Consider the following 16,356-nt stretch of genomic DNA (forward strand, 5'->3'; position numbering starts at 1 on the left):
ATTCTAATTTTAAAGTTCAGAATATTACTTTCTCGTAGTGTTGAACTGCTATCCTAAATTGTAATTTTAAGAAAGCATTAAATGGCAACTGCTCTGTTACCTAGTAGTCCCTTATAATGCAACCTTAACTATCACAAGAGAAAAGGGAGCATCTTAAAATATAACAGGTAAACCAATACAGTGTAAGCTGATGTAACATCATACGCCCCTAACCTGCTACCTGCAGCAGATAGGAGCATCTAAGACAAGGCCAAAAACCAAGCCTGTTGCCGTGGAGGCCATTCCTACTCACAGCAACCCTACAGGACAGAGTAGAACTGCCCCATAGGGTTTCCAGGGAGCAGCTGGAGGATTCAAACTGCTGACCTTTCATTTAGCAGCCGGGCTATCTTAAGCACTGAGCCACCAGAGCTCCCAAGACAAAAGTACGTATGAGAAAACTCAAAAAACAAAAACTCAGACCATTTAGCTTGGGGGTTTTAAGCATGACCTTTCCCAACAAGGAAAGCCTGGTGGTGTAGTGGTTAAGTGCTATGGCTGCTAACCAAAAGGTTGGCAGTTCGAATCTGCCAGGCGCTCCTTGGAAACCCTATGGGGCAGTTCTACTCTGTCCTATAGGGTGGCTATGAGTTGGAATCGACTTGACGGCAGTGGGTTTTTTTTTTACCCAACAAAAATTATTCATAAGCTGTATTTCCCAAGAAGTTTATACTCAGCAGGGCAGGGTTTATTGCATTTGAGAAAAACCTTTAAAACACAAAATGCTTTGCAGTTAAGCTATTTGGAAAATTAACTTCTGTGGAACAGCTGTTGACCAAGCAAGATGGGTAAGCAAAGGACGTGTTTTATCAGTGAAGAGACTAACTTACCTGCCACAAAAAAAGTGTTACTGAGAAACTTCCCGACCACAAGAGAAGACCAAATTGGATGGACTTTAAAAAACAAAAAAAAACTTTATTCCAAACAGAATTACCAAAAAAGCATATTAACTCTGAAACATTCAACAGATTTCATTTAAATGCATGTAGTCACAAAATTCAAAATAGCAAACAAAAATAGCTTTGTGTGCTTAACCACTTTTAATAATGGAACTTTAAGAAATATGTAGAGACCCTCACACAATTTGGAAGCCATTTAGGCAAGCAAATATTTATTAAGCAAAAAGACAGCATTAAAAACTAAAAAGTTCTCAAGTTTAGGGAGAATGTCTGGTCGTCTTTGATACGCCTTTATCTGCACAAGCGGAAACAAGTATTTTATTAATTTGAAAAACAAACCAAGACTGAGTACTTTTCCTTTCTTCAAATGTCATCTCCCTCTAGCCTTCACTTTATCACTGCACACTCCAGTACTTCGACTACACTAAAGGGTTAGTTCAACATGATTGACTTAATGTGAAGCAAGCTTCTAGATCCCATTTCATACATCCTGTCTGCCACGACTCCCTCTCATGTTTGCACAGCCTTATACTGAATGTTACCATAGTAACGGAGCTTGGAAATTTCAGGTCTCCAAAGATGACTATATATACACTATTCTGCTTTACTGCACAATTCATAATATATAGCATGTGATTATACAACCAACCATAAGATGAATATGACTACTGAGACAAAAACATCAACTCTCACCACTCACAAAGTAAGACAAATATGTCACTATATAGAGGCTGTGTTTACTCTGTGGTGCAGTCCTGAGGGCTCATACCACCTCTAGGTGTGTGAAACACAGAATCTACAACATATTTTTAGTAGCATCAGATAATGAAGTACAGAAGGCAAAACCCAACGTGCTCCACGCTGACGAGCCATCTGTGCTGGGTATGTAACAGAAAGGCCACTTTTAAAGCTTCTCAAGTAAAATTATTCAATCATATTTGCCTTTTTAAAATTATTAAACTAATTTATACTGAAGGTAAAAGCTATTGTTAGAATCCCTTACTTACTAAGAACACATTATAACTTATTTTAAAATTCAGACAAAGCAGTTGGCTACCACAAATTCTGTTGAATCTTTCGTCAAATTTATGTCTAGAAGACAACACAAACCATCCTTGGTAATGTATTTGCAGTTTGGTCTTCAAAAGCTACAAAAAGTGAAAAGGAAATCCAAAAACGTTTGTTATAAGTTAAAACCCGTAAAAATATTGTTTTCAATGCCACATATTTGACACAGCATAAACCAAAGCATTCTTAGAATTTTCACTTCACTTGTATTTCATGGAAGTGCTTTAGAACTTAGATTTTTCATCACCTGCATGGAGTGTAAAGACAAAAGGAAGCCCCACAGAACCCAAGGCCCAAGGAAGTCCATTCCCCCGGCCAGGGCATAAACTTGGGCTAACTCCCGTGCCTGCGCTGGGACACCCAGCCTTGCCTGTGAGTACTCAGGGACTCAGACACATGAACGAGGGGGTTAGGCACCGCACTGCCTTCCTCATTCACTTCAGAAGCCAGGCCAAAGGATGCTTCTTGTTTTCAGAAGTCCTTAAATCTGCACCTTGGTGTCTAAAGTAAACTGCCATTTCCAACACATCACTGACAAGCAGAGCTGCTGCAAAGCTATCTGGCTTCATTTCCGCCAGGCAAACGCTTGTTGTTTCCTTACCCTTTACAGTTGGAAGAACGTTCACTTCATTAGCCAGCCATACTGCATTTAGAGGTAAATCGCTTTTTTGGACTATCTGCCAAGATACTTTGAGTAAACTACCGATTGGAGCCCTGATTTTATTTTGGTGGCCACATGCAGTTGTCCAGGATGGTGAACATGTGGAAATAAGAAATCAAACTATACCATGTCAAATGCTGGAGAACAGTCTTAACTATATAATATTTACAGAGGCGGGTTTAAAAAAAAAAATTTAACCATTTTTCCAGGATGTTTCTCACGTGTTCCTATTTATTCAATCAGTGCGTGAGTCATTTTGCTGTATTATATACCTGGAGAGAAATTTTAAACTGATTCCTTTGATGAATAAACTTTTGTCTCTATTAGGTAAGGGACCAGTGTGCTTACTAGAAACACCTAAAATTTAAAATAACTCTTCAGATGTCTTTTAATAGCTCTTATCATCTCAAACTTACTATTTTAATATCACAATTATAAATTGGGTTTCCAAAATGTCAGAATCCTAATAGTGGTCTCTATTTCCAAGAGTAAAATAAGGATAGCTAACACTGAGGTGGAAGCTATCCTGAGTGGTTTTGGTTTTTCTGTAACATTCAGAAATGGGGGGGGAGGGGGGTGGAACCTTCTCATTAAGACTTCTAAAACAAAATGTTACAGAAGTAGGTTTTCTTTTTAAGGAGAGTTTCAAGAGAACAAGATACCTGAATACAAATTAAAAAAAAAAAAAGCCCAAATTATCAGTGGAAAAAACAAAAACAAGAACCCAAAGCCCTGTGCTAAACTGGCAGCAATAACTCAGAGAAACAAAGATAAACAGAGTCCCATCTACATGCAGGGAATATGGAGCTTCTTGACAGGAGGAAACTCCTGTACCAACACTTCAACTTCCTCATCTTTTGGCGATGAAATAAGTGAAGTCAACATAATATTACAGAAGGCTTTCAGGTCACACCCAGAATTAAAAAGAAAACTTTCAAACCTAGAAAGCGAAACGGGAACTTTAATTAGCTTCCTGATTCTATCAAGTCTAAACAGAAATAGTTTGGATAATGAGTACCTCAAGAGGTGCTGAGTTTCAAAGCTAATACAAGCAATTTATCATGAAAAGCCTATACCTAATACACTGTTTTTCTTCTCTGTTCTGCTCCTTTCTCCTCCCCACGTATGTGCTCAAGTTTACCCAAGACTATCCCCTGCAATTCCTCAAAAGAGCAGAGAAGCAAATAAAGGAGTAACAAAAAGAAGCCTAAGAAATCACTGGGCTACAAAAGCCTTTCTCTGGCTAGTCATGGCCACTTATACGTTTTAATACAGAGGGTTAAAGACTGTTTTGGAAAAGAAAAAAATCGTATCTTGGCTATTACATTCCCTGCCAAGGGCCATCAGATAGACAGCTATTAATCAAACCATTAGCCTAAAGCTCTCAGGTAATGATAGAAAAAAAAATCCTTTAAATTTCCTATTGAAACCTTTTATTCTGTTATTGTTGGTTTTTAAGGAAAACCACTTTGCCCATAATTCATGGTGCCCTGGACTTCTGACACCAACTTGTTATTTGGCCAACTGGGAACCAGACCAAATTGAATTCTTCTTAGAAGGCCTAGTCAGCTGATAAATGGCACTTAACTGATGATTTCTTTCATATAACCTTTAATAAGAACTCATAAGTCGCATTGATTATGCCCCAAGAGATGAGTGACCGATGGTAATTCAGATGGGCACCTCTGAAAAGATTTGTCAATTTCCTATCCCGTTCTACCCAGATTTTTTTGAAAACCCTAGGGAAAGACTGAAATTCCCCACCAATCTGAGACTGCATGCGGGTTTTTACAACATTAATCGGAAAAAACAAGAATCCCAACATGGCACCCAATAGGCCTCCACAGATAAAATCATTGACCAAATGAGCACTGTGAGATGTTGCAGTAGGCAAATACTCTTTAACAGGGCCTCGAAGGCCAAAAAAAAGGGCATTGCTGGATCCATTACGGAGAAGAATGGGCACCAAGCCTCGATAATACTCTCTAATTCCATGACATTTCAGCGCCTTGAAAGCCTGGTAAGTGTTTGTAAATTTGTCATGATGCTTGTGGTCTTGAAGCAATGTTTGAACTCTTTCCAATGGAGTGAAAATTGCTTCTGTTGTCCCTGCAAGTACTGCTGCCATGCTGCAAGTTGCAAACTCTGGAGTACTGATATGTTTACGGAGAAGGTAAGATAAATCCTCATACAGACCAAACATAAGTGCCAGTGTAGTGGTCTTCTGCATCAACGGGGGCAGGATTCCTCGATACAAGTTTCGAAATCCATCCCTCCGTAACTGAAGTATTGCGTCCCGGGTTTTGATTCCATATAGCTGTTGCCGAAAAAGGACCTTCTGAATGGGAAACGTGATCACTATGTTGTTGAAAGCTGCACAGCAGCCACACAAGTAATGCTTCATTTGACCAACGTTTGCAATGTGAGGCGAGAGATCTTGTTTTGAAGATGTCAGAATTGATGGCCTCTTTTCATGAGCTTCTGAATCCATCATGTTGCTTAAGATCTTTCTTCTTCATGAAGAACTTTTTTTAAACCTACAAATAATAAATGACATTGGGTAAACCTTTATATAGAGAGCTAAACACATGGATTTTTCCCCTAATCCTCCCTCCAATTTCTGAACACCATTCCATTTTTCCTTTTAGAGTAGATCAGTGGTTCTCAAAAGTATTGTCCGATGATCCCTGGAGGTACCTGATGCTCTTTTGGGGGTCTGGGAGGTCCTCCATTTACCAACTAGGTATGCGTTGAGGCTGGATTTTCTGCTTATATTTCAACCAAAATGACAAACATAGCACAACAAACTGAATGCAGGAGCAGATAGAAGATTCCATCTGTCTTTTAAGCCAGGCAGTAAGGAGACTTATAAAACACTCTTCTTTTGGGGGGGGGGGGGGGGGGGGCGGGGAGGGGATTTTTTCATGTCCTATGGGAGACCCTCAGGAAAATTCTGAGATTTTCTGACACTACTATGTAATATTTTTCTTCCTTTTTTGTGTGAAACAAATGGAATTAAACTTTTTAAATATGCTACACAAAGATCTGTGTGCCCCTTTCCCAGAAGAGAGAACACACTAAGAAGAAAATGTAACATCTGCACAACCTCTGGCCCAAAGCCTCTGTGTGGAGTTCGAGTTGGTCTTCTGCCCATGTTTCTATTAGAAAAGATAAACTTGTCCTCAGTTGAGAAGAGTTATGCCTAAATATAATTGCAGGCCCGAAGTCGACCCTAAGAAAGATATAAAAGAGTCAGAAAATTATTCTCCTCACTGAAAGATGCTGGTTGTATCCATGGAACGTTAATGACAGCAGCAGGGCTCAGCCTTTCATTGTCCACACCCATGACCAGGTGAGCCACACCACCTCTGGGTCCAAAACTTTGAGTTCCTTTGAAGACACCTCACCTTTGACAGAGGGCTGGAAGCAGTATGACATATCAGAATGTGGCTTACTACTACTGTGGATGCGAAATAAAGAGAAATGAAAAACTGTCCCCTGGTATTCCCAAAATTTGTTTCACTGCAATTTAAATAATCCAAATAGAGCCTGGCTCAGCGAATGAAGTTATTTCTAATTTGGCAGATACTAAAACAGTTAAAGAAACCCTGGTGGCATAGTGGTTAAGTGCTACGGTTGCTAACCAGGAGTTGGGCAGTTCAAATCCACCAGGCGCTCCTTGGAAACTTCATGGGGCAGTTCTACCCTGTCCTATAGGGTCGCTATGAGTTGGAATTGACTTGACTGCAGCAGGTTTTGTTTTTTTTTTTTTTGAAAGCAGTTAAGATTATGAAAGTTACTTGCATGCGGGGCCAAAAATTCTTAAGTTTGGCTGCTTGCAGCTCCACTCACACACACATACACACACACACACAAAGCCATTTAAATGTAAACTCACGAAAGAAATGTGTATTACTTAAATATTAAAAAGAACAGAAGAAACAAAAAACCCAAAACCCATTGCCATCAAGTAAATTCTGGCTTGGTGACCCTACAGGATAGAGTAGAACTGCCCCACAGGAGTGGATTTGAACTGCTGACCTTTTGGTTAGCAGTCAGGCTCTCGACCACTGTACCACCAGAGCTCCACACTTAAATGATTAGAGGAAAAAAAAAAATCACTTAAATATCCAGACACCCTCTCCTCCAGCCCTCACCATCTCTAGCCTGAACTAGCGCAAAAGCCTCTTTACCAGTCAACCCGACTCTAGTCAGATTCATTTCACCCCTCTCCCTGCCCCACACCCTTCCAACTTAGCTATCATTTAAAAAATACCCAAAAGGACAGAACACATGTTTAAGTGAAAAGACAAAACAAAAACAAGGAGTACAAGATTTTAGAATCTTCTAATATCAGCAGAGTTACCTCGGTCTTTTGAATAGCGGCACAGTATTCTAGTAAACAGACGTACTATGTAAGTTATCCTGTCTCCTACTTATTCTGTTTTTTTGTTGTTGTCTTTGCTTTTGCGATGGGCATTCTCACCAGTGTATCTATCTGTAGGGAAAATTTTTAGAATGAGGGTGCTGGCTCAACGAGCAATACTTTTTAAAATCTGATAGCTACGCCAAATTGCCCCAAGAAAGACGATGACTTACATTCCCATTAAGTGTATGTGACTACCAGTTTCCCTACCACGGTCAGCACTAGGTATTCAACTATGATTTCTGCCAATCTCATGAAAGAAAAATCTCCTTTTAATTTACCATTTAAATTTTTTGAATAAAATTCAGCATTTTTCATTTTTATTGACCATTTAAATTTCCTTCACTGTAAACTGAGTTCATGTACTTCGCTCATTTTTCTGTTGGTAGTTATTTTTTCTCACTGATTTGTAAGGATGTCTTTGTAAATGAAGAAAATCAAGCATGGCAAATTTTCCCCCAGTTTGTCTACACCATTTTTGTGATACTGAAATTCTTAATATTAAACCTATCAATGTTTTTTTCTCTTGGCTTCTAGAGTATGTCTTTCTTAGAAGGCCTTCATGACTCCAAAATTATGAACAAGTAATTTCTACTTCCTTCTACAACTCTTAATGGCTTTATCAATCACCTGTACTTTAACATGGAAACCCTGGTGGTGAAGTGGTTAAGAACTACAGCTGCTAACGAAAAGGTCAGCAGTTCAAATCCACCAGCCGCTCCTTGGAAACTGTATGCGCAGTTTTACTCTGTCCTACAGGGTCGCTATAAGTCAGAATCGACTCAACGGCAATGCGTTTGTTTCTTTCTTTTGTACTTTAATCTTTCTGGAATTTCAGTATAAGGAGTGAGGCAAAGACAAGACGTCCCTGATGCCAACATCACTGTGGATGACCTCTTTTTGTCATTGGTTTGCAATGTATCTTTAAATGTATCTTTACCATAACCTAAATACCCATAGGCATTTGCATTTATTTCTGCTCTCCATTCTGTGCCATCAATTGCCTAGTATTTCTTCTCTTTTACCAACCTGTTTTAACCTGTTACAGCATCGGCATATATGTCATTATCTAGTAGGGCTTCCCTCTCTATGCTTTTTATCAGAATTATCAGTTACCTGGCTCTCACACTTTTTCTAGGTAAAATTTAGTAGTGCATTTTTGTCATATTCCTCCCAACAATTCTGTTGGTATCTTCCAGTGGAACCAAGTTTACAGGTGAATTTAAAAAGAACTATCATCTTTTCAAAATCGAACGTTACTTTACTAAGGTCCTATTATTTACTATTCCCATCCTCCCCAAGAGCTTCTTCTATTGGTCATCTTTTTACAAACCTTAGTAGCATTTAAGATTTTCTTCTGGAGTTATTTTCTTATCCCCAGGAATTTTACCTTTTCAGATGCTACTACGAAGGGGCTTTTTCATTCCATCATTCTGTAACTATTTTTTGTCTGCATAAAAAAGGTATCAATTCTTGTGTATTAAAATCAGAACCAACCAACTTCAAATTAAATTTTCTTATTACTTCTCAGTTCTTTGGTGAATTTGCTTCACTTTACACAATATAAAATATCACTTGCAAGTAATTCTGCCTTCTACTTTATATATATCTTTCTTCCTCCTGTCTAAATGCAGTGGCAAATACTGCCTGAGCAAAATTCAATTATGGTGATAGTGAACATCCTTTTATTTTTTCTGACATTTGTGGGAACTCTCCTAGGATTATCATTAAGCATAATGCTGGCTTTTGGTTTGAAAAACAGGAAGTTCTTGTCATCTGAGTGTTCATAATTCAAGTCTTAGCAGTTACAAGGTTACACAGGGAAACAAGTCATCATGAAATAAAAATATCCACTGATGAATGAAGCCTCATAAAATTTATTCCCACTCAAATACCCCTCCCTATTTAACTCTAATCAATCCCTGTACACCTTTTAAGATTGTGCTGCAAACAAACATGGAGTGAAGAATGTCTTCATTATGCTCTTATAACTTCATCAGACAAATTTTATATCTATATGTTATACCCACAACCTCATTCTGCATTCATCCTAAGAATCAGTATAGCTGCAATTATAACTGAAACCCCTGCCTTCCACTATTTACTAGGAAACTGTGTTTCCCACTTAAAATGGATTCCATTATTCTAGTACTAATGATCAACTAATAACAAAGGACCCTTATGGCATTTTCAAACCCACGAAGGGAATAACATTAATTCCTGTTGCACTAAGCTTCAACCACCTCCACCCTCTTCCACCACCACTGAAATCAGTAATACAGCTTGAACTCTGGTCAACTGCTTTTCAGAAGCTACTGAAGTGATCATATAGATTTTGGAGATAGAGCCAGTGTAATGTTTAAGTGCACAGGCTCTGGAACCTACTAATTCCCTGGGTTCAAATTCTGGTTCCACCACGTACCTACTACATGACCTTCAGCAAATTACTCAACGTCTCTATGCCTCAGTTTCCTTGTCTATAAAATAGGAATATTACCTACCTCACAGGTGGGCTCAATTCACTGAGTTAATACATGTAAAGCCCCCAGGAGAATGTCTGAAGTCTAGTAGGTGCTCAACAAAGGTGAGCTATTATTACTGCTCTTTTTTGGTATTGTTTATTTCATGTATTACATTAGGGTATTTCTTTATAATGAACTAGCCTTGTAATATGGGGATGAATCCTATCTGGCCATGACAGAACAGTCTTTTAAGTTCTGCTAAATTCTACTTGCTAATATTTTATTTTAAAATTTTACATTCCTTGATACAGTACTAAAATTAGAAACTGAATCTATTTATTTGTAATAGATTCAGTTTCTAATTTTAGTACTATATCAAGTCCCAGTGTCAATATTCGGCAGACTTTGTAAAAAGAATCATTGATTTTTTTCCCCCTTCTTTATGCTAGAACAATCTAAATGGTATCAAAATTATCTTCTCTGTGAAGGTAAACGAATTCACCTGTAATACCATCTGGGCCTGGTGTTTTGGGGGATGGTAGCTTTTTGATAATTTTCCCAATTTCTTCCATTGTTACTGATCTGTTAGGTTCTCTCTCCTGGAGTCAATTTTGAATACTGGATTTCCTTTAAAAAAAAAAAAAAAAAAAATCTGGTTATTTTATGTAGTCATACAAAGCACTCGTTTATTTTTAAAAATGTTTCTAACTTTATGTATTTGTGTTCCCTTTTTTCCTTCAGCAGGCTAGCCAGTTTACACCTATTTTATAAAACTCATTCCCCACAAAAGATCAGCTTTCGAATATACGTTTTACTATTTTTTCAGTTTAAAAAATTTTTTTTAAATTTTCTCTTTGTATCTCCTTCCTCCTCCTTTGTCTAAGTTAGATGCTTATTTTAGTTTTTTTCCGTTTCATATTTGGGTGGTTAAGGCTATATACTCTTCCTTTGAGTAAATGTTTTATTATCACTACTTTTTAAGAAATCCTGCCATCTTTTCTTTTACTCTACTTGCTTTTAAGTGTCCTATAGTTTTCAATTAGGTGGCCCATAGTTTGCAATAAAAATTAAACAAACAAAAAGGTCCTAGAATGTTACCCGTTTCCTCTCTCTAAATGGATTTCTTAATGTACTGAGCCTTTGTGGCTTAATACGATCAATTTTTTAAAATACTGCACGGATGGTTCAAATGAATCGGCCAGGGTATGTTGTCAGGTGCCATCAAGTCGGTTCCTATGTACAAGAGAACAAAACACTGCCCAATCCTGTGCCATCCTCACAATTGTTGCTATGCTGGAGCCCACTGTTGCAGCCACTATGACAAATCCACCTCGTTGACGGTCATCCTCTTTTTCACTGACCCTCTACCAACCATGATGTCCTTCTCTAGGGACTGATCCCTCCTGATAACACGTCCAAAGTACATCAGATGAAGTCTCACCATCCTCACTTCTAAAAAGCACTCTGATTTGTTCATGGTATATTCAATATTCTTCGCCAATACCATAATCCAAAGGCATCAATTTTCCTTCAGTCTTCCCTTATTCATTGCCCAGCTTTTGCATGCATATGAGGCAAGTGAAAATAACATGGCTTGGGTCAGGCTCATCTTAGTCCTCAAAGTAACATTTCTGCTTCTTTAACACTTTAAAGAGGTCTTTTTAAGCAGATTTGCCCAAAGCAATGTCATTTAATTTCTTCACCGCTGCTTCCACGGGCGTTCATTGCAGATCCAAGTAAAATGAAATCCTTGATAAACATCAATATTTTCTCTTTTTATCATGATGTTGCTTATTGATCCAGTTGTGAAGACTTCTGTTTTATGTTGAGGTGTAATCCATACTGAAGGCTGTGGTATCTGATCTTCATCAGTAAGTGCTTCAAGTCCTCTTCACTTTCAGCAAGCAGACTGTGCACCTGCATATTGCAGGTTCTTAATGAGTCTTCCTCCAATCCTGATGCAGCGTTCTTCTTCATATAGTCCAGCTTCTCGGATTATTTGCTCAGCATATAGACTAAGTATGGTGAAAGGATACAACCCTGATGCACACCTTTCCTGACTTTAAACCACGCAGTGTCTCCTTGTTCTGTCCGAACAACTGCCTCTTGGATCTATGCACAGGTTCTGCAATTAAGTGTTCTGAAAATTCCCGTTCTTCGCAATGTTATTTGCAACTTGTTTTTGATCCACAAAGTCAAATGCCTTTGCACAGTCAATAAAATGCAGGTAAACAGCTTTCTGGTATTCTCTGCTTTCAGCCAAGATCCATCTGACATTAGCAATGATATCCCTTGTTCCAGGTCCTTTTCTGAATCCAGCTTGAGTTTCTGGCCGTTCACTATCTATGCACTGCTGCAACTGTTTCTGAATTATCTTCAGCAAAATTTTACTTGGATATGATATTAACAATACTGTTCGATAATTTTCGCATCCTGTTACATCACCTTTCTTTGGGATGTGCGCAAATATCGCATAGATGCTGGAAAAGAACTTGGCCAGGGTGCAGTGTGTGATCATTATTAACCAGAGTCTACTACATCCTTACTTATTTTATTTTGGTTTTCTTACTGTTTGACATGCAGCCCTGATGCTACAATGGTTAAATGCTCAAATGCTAACCAAAAGGTTGGTGGTTTGAACCCACCAGTGGTTCTGCAAAAAAAGATCTGGTCATCTGTCATTGTAAAGATTATAGACTAGGAAACCCTACAAGGCAGTTCTACTGTCCAACAGGGTAGCTATGAATCGGCATCAACCCGATGGCACACAACAACAACGTTTCAGCTGTTAGGCATGAATTTTTAAAAACTCTTATTAGTATTACGACTGCTAACTTAAGATTAACCAATATTAAAAAAAAAAAAAAACTTCAGTGTAAAATTATTTTATACCTATGCACCACTTTGCTCTTCAGAATCCAGAACTAAGCAATGTCAACTTCAACAAAAATATTCAAGACTATTAAATTAAATACAGAAAGATATGTGCACATGATTAAACATTCCTACCATTTATGAACATGACGAACATTTAACTTTTTCATACTAAACACAAAATACATTTAGATTCTAAAAAGTCCAACACTTACAAGCTATTTAACCATAAAGATATATTCCTTGATAATACAAACCAAGTTATTTGTGCACCTGAACAATGATAAAAAAAGTTGTCTATTTTTAACAGAATGGTACTTGTATTACTTTCTAGAAGTTTAAGAAAATTACCGTACATTTAGATTCTCAGGTAAAAAAAAAGGGGCGGGGCCTAGACACAGGAAAAGGAATGGTATGACACCCTCCCAGACTTTAGATTTAGAACTTTTCCTCTAGTTTTGTCCTACACATGTGAATAGGTCCTTAATTCAGGGCAAATGGTAGTGTGCAGAGTATTCTTCTGCGGCAGGGAAGTTTAGAATTTAGCATGTTTATACTGTGAATGTGGCTAAATTTCTTTGCTAAACTGATTTCTTGGAAACCATGGTGGCATAATGGTTAAGTGCTACAGCTGCTATCCAAAGGGTCGGCAGTTCAAATCCGCCGGGCGCTCCTTGGAAACTCTATGGGGCAGTTCTACTCTATCCTATAGGGTCGCTATGAGTCGGAATCCACTCCACAGCACTGAGTTTGGGGTTTTTTTTTTGTTTTAATATGGACAATAAGTCCTTGATTTATTGTAAAATTTATTTTACTTTACTCTCATTTGCTATCTAAACATTCAATATATCTCAACATTAGGAAGCAAAGTTAACGAAGGTGACTTTCAAGCAACTGCAAGTGTCAAACTTCTGTGGCATAAAAAAACAGCAGTGAAGTCTAAATACTCGCAGTAACTTACAGCCACATGAATAAGCAAGACCCAGATGTGACCCAAGCACAAAGGTCTCTGTGCAAAAACTGGGGAGAAGGTGAATGTAACTCTCAAAGGATGCAAATTCCCCCAGTCAGCAGGTCTGAGTCAGCATTCAGAACAAAATAAGCTTGGGTTCTAGTCTTCGTTATGGGACTATCTTGCTACTTTTATAAATCAATGTCTATAATTTTAAAAAATCCATTTATCTGGGCTTATTTTTATTTACCAAATGAGAAATCATGAGTCACTCCGTTTACAGGTAAAAGCCGTGGTCTTTCCTTTAGACGCGCTAAAGGTGACTGCAGCCCCGAAACGCCTGAGATCTTGAATCACTATGGGACCCAACCGGTCCTAGCACCTTTTGGTGGTTTTCATGAAAAATTTTCAAAGCAAGGGTGGCGGATGCTCGAACTGTAAAGTCACTCACTACACATTTACCTCATGGGCTTGTTTCACAGCTTACAGGTAGGGAAACATAAGGTGGGAATTACGACCAGATGGGTAGAACTGTATGGGGCAAAGTAAAGGTTATGCTGAAAGAGTAAAAATAGCTGAAGCATTTACATGCTCCATTTAGCATTTTTTAATGCCAAATATTTGATAGAGTTTTACAATTAACAACATCCTCTGCCCCCAAGCCCCGAACGACTGAGCTTCCTATAACGCGATGCACCATGGTGTCGCAGAAAAAGCAGTGCCACGCTATATGGTTGAACTCACCGCTCTGCAGGCGTCCATTTCTCCAATCCGTGAAAAGGCGGGTGGACAAGACCACTAAGGCCCCTTCCCTCAACACAGTGAGGGGGTCCCCGAGATGCGGAGGCCGGAATTCCAGCCTCCCGGGAGGAAGGGGGAAGCCCTGGTGGCGTAGTAAGTGCTACGGCTGCTAACCAAAAGGTCGGCAGTTCGAGGCCACCAGGCGATCCCTGGAAACTCTACGGGGCAGTTCTACTCTGTCCTATAGGGTCGGTATGAGTCGGAATCGACTTGATGGCAATGGGTTTGGTTTTGGGAGGAAGTGGCCCCGCACCGCCGCTCCAGTCGCGCGTCGGCCCTAGGCACAGGCAAACCCCGGCCCCGCCCTGCGGTCTTAGCGCTCCAGGGAGGTGCCTCCCCTGCCTCGGGGGCGCCCCAGTGAAAGCGCTCCCTCCTCGCCGGCCCAGCCCCGCAGCCCCCAAGGAAGGGACTGCGGGGAAAGGTCGCTCGGGCAGCCGGGTGGCGCCTCCCGCCCCGGGAAGACTCCCGGCAGGCGGGAGAGTTGGAAACCGCGGAAGTGGAAAAATGCCTCCAGTCGCTCCGTCCCCGGAGGGCTCCGGAGAGGGTCCGCAGCCACTGGGGCCGGGAGAGGCGGCTGGCGCGCGCGCGTGAGGTGCCGCACGCGTCTGGGGGGCGCAGCGCGCGCGCGAAGAAGGACGGCGCCGGAGGGCCGATGGCGGGCGGCCTTTCTGACCTTTCTTCATGCTTCTATTCTCTACAACCCAGAGGCGCTTGCCTCACGCCCTCAACCCACACTCACCCAGGGCCGCGGGCGTCCCAGCTCCACGCCCGGTAGCCGCCCGCCCGCAGGTCGGCGGGCGAGCCAGCTAGTACGCGAGCCAGCGCCCGCGCAGGCGCAGACCTCGACCGACCCCAGCCGGCAGGCGTAGCCTGACGCGCCCAAACGCCGTTCGGAAGGCGGCGGCCGCTGCAGTCGGGTCACGTGAGGGAGACACCGCCCCGCCGCCTCAGCCTAAACTAGCGAAGAGGCAGGTGACGCGGACTGCCTCCTCCCTGCCGCTGTTCCTGGCCGCCGCTCGCCACGGAGCGGCAGGCGAATGGTCAAGCCATCACACCTATCGTAAGGCATGGAGGCTCCGCAAGCCAGAATACCGTAGCTTTGGTTTCTGGTGAGTCGGCAACCGGTCGGGCTTTTGTTACCCTACGGTGGCCTCACGGTGCCAGAAACAGCCAACGCCTTATCTAGCGTGCTGCAAGAGGGGAAGTGGGAATTTTCATTCGGTAGATGGAAACCGAAGGTGGCACTGAAGATTGCAAGTGCCCCCCGCCTGACTACCCTGTGCTGCTTCGATACCAGTAAATCAGTTGCCTGGCGACCCCATGTGCGTCGGAGTAAAACTGTGTTCCATAGGGTTTTCAAATGTCTTTTCAGAACTAGAGAGCCAGGCCTTCCAGGCGACTTGAACCTCCAGCCTTTCACTTAGAAGCTGAGCGTGATAACGGTTTGCACTACTCAGGGACTCCCAGCCTTGGTTAGGTTTCCCGAAACCTTTGGAGTGGCTTTGTATTAGTTACCAGTACTGCAGCTCATGGAGCCCTGGTGGCACAGTGGTTAAGAGCTACAGCTGCTAGTCAAAAGGTCAGCAGTTCAAATCCACCATCCGCTCCTTCGAAACCCTATGGGTCGGTTCTGCTCTGCTCTGTAGGGTCACCATGTGTTGGAATCGGCTCGTCGACACATGACAACAGCAGCTCACAGAAGAATCCCTGTGAGCGCTCTAGGACTTAGAAATCACTTTGAAACCTTTTTCCCTTTGAACCTCAGGCAACCGGAGGAGTCTGGAAGGAACGCTGGACAGGGAGCTAGGAGTCCTGGCTCCTTCCTGGGAGTGTTGTTGGAGTAGTCACTGGACTCAGAGCCCCAGAGCCCTGTCTGAAAAGTAACTCCCGCCTTGCTTTCATCCTAAGGTGTTGTAAGAATTACTGGAGATAATTTGTAAACTGGAACTCACACAACAGATGTGGGGGGTTGAAGGAAACAGGGAAGGTGAGCCTGGTGAACAGAGGCTCCTCTAATCTGTAGAATTAAAAAAAAAAAAAATCTGTAGAATATGTGTGCTTTATTTGGAGTTAGTCCAGCAACTGCAGCGATTTGAAGCATTAGTGGGGAATTCCAGGGATCGCCTCTAGGTGGTGCCCACTTCCCCCCAAAAGCACTTTGTAGATAACTGAAT

General features: G+C 41.2%; 1 protein-coding gene across 8 annotated transcripts; it reads right to left on the minus strand.

The window, feature by feature from the left end:
* Positions 1–928: 928 nt before the first annotated feature.
* SLC25A51 (solute carrier family 25 member 51) lies at positions 929–15,086 on the minus strand. 8 transcript variants are annotated; one of them, XM_049896077.1, is made up of 5 exons: positions 14,922–15,086; positions 10,058–10,182; positions 7,034–7,165; positions 5,774–5,899; positions 929–5,204 (listed from the first exon to the last, which is right to left on the minus strand). In XM_049896077.1, the coding sequence occupies exon 5, from the start codon at positions 5,159–5,161 to the stop codon at positions 4,268–4,270; it is 894 nt and encodes a 297-aa protein (XP_049752034.1). In that variant the 5' UTR covers positions 5,162–5,204; positions 5,774–5,899; positions 7,034–7,165; positions 10,058–10,182; positions 14,922–15,086; the 3' UTR covers positions 929–4,267. The 8 variants fall into 8 exon arrangements, with proteins under 8 accessions (XP_049752034.1, XP_049752033.1, XP_049752031.1 ...); XM_049896076.1 differs by lacking the exon at positions 5,774–5,899 and adding an exon at positions 5,941–6,087; XM_049896074.1 differs by lacking the exon at positions 5,774–5,899 and adding an exon at positions 5,941–6,127.
* Between the last annotated feature and the right edge of the window lie 1,270 nt (positions 15,087–16,356).

This window comes from Elephas maximus, chromosome 9 (assembly GCF_024166365.1).
Source record: "Elephas maximus indicus isolate mEleMax1 chromosome 9, mEleMax1 primary haplotype, whole genome shotgun sequence".
NCBI lineage: Eukaryota > Metazoa > Chordata > Mammalia > Proboscidea > Elephantidae > Elephas > Elephas maximus.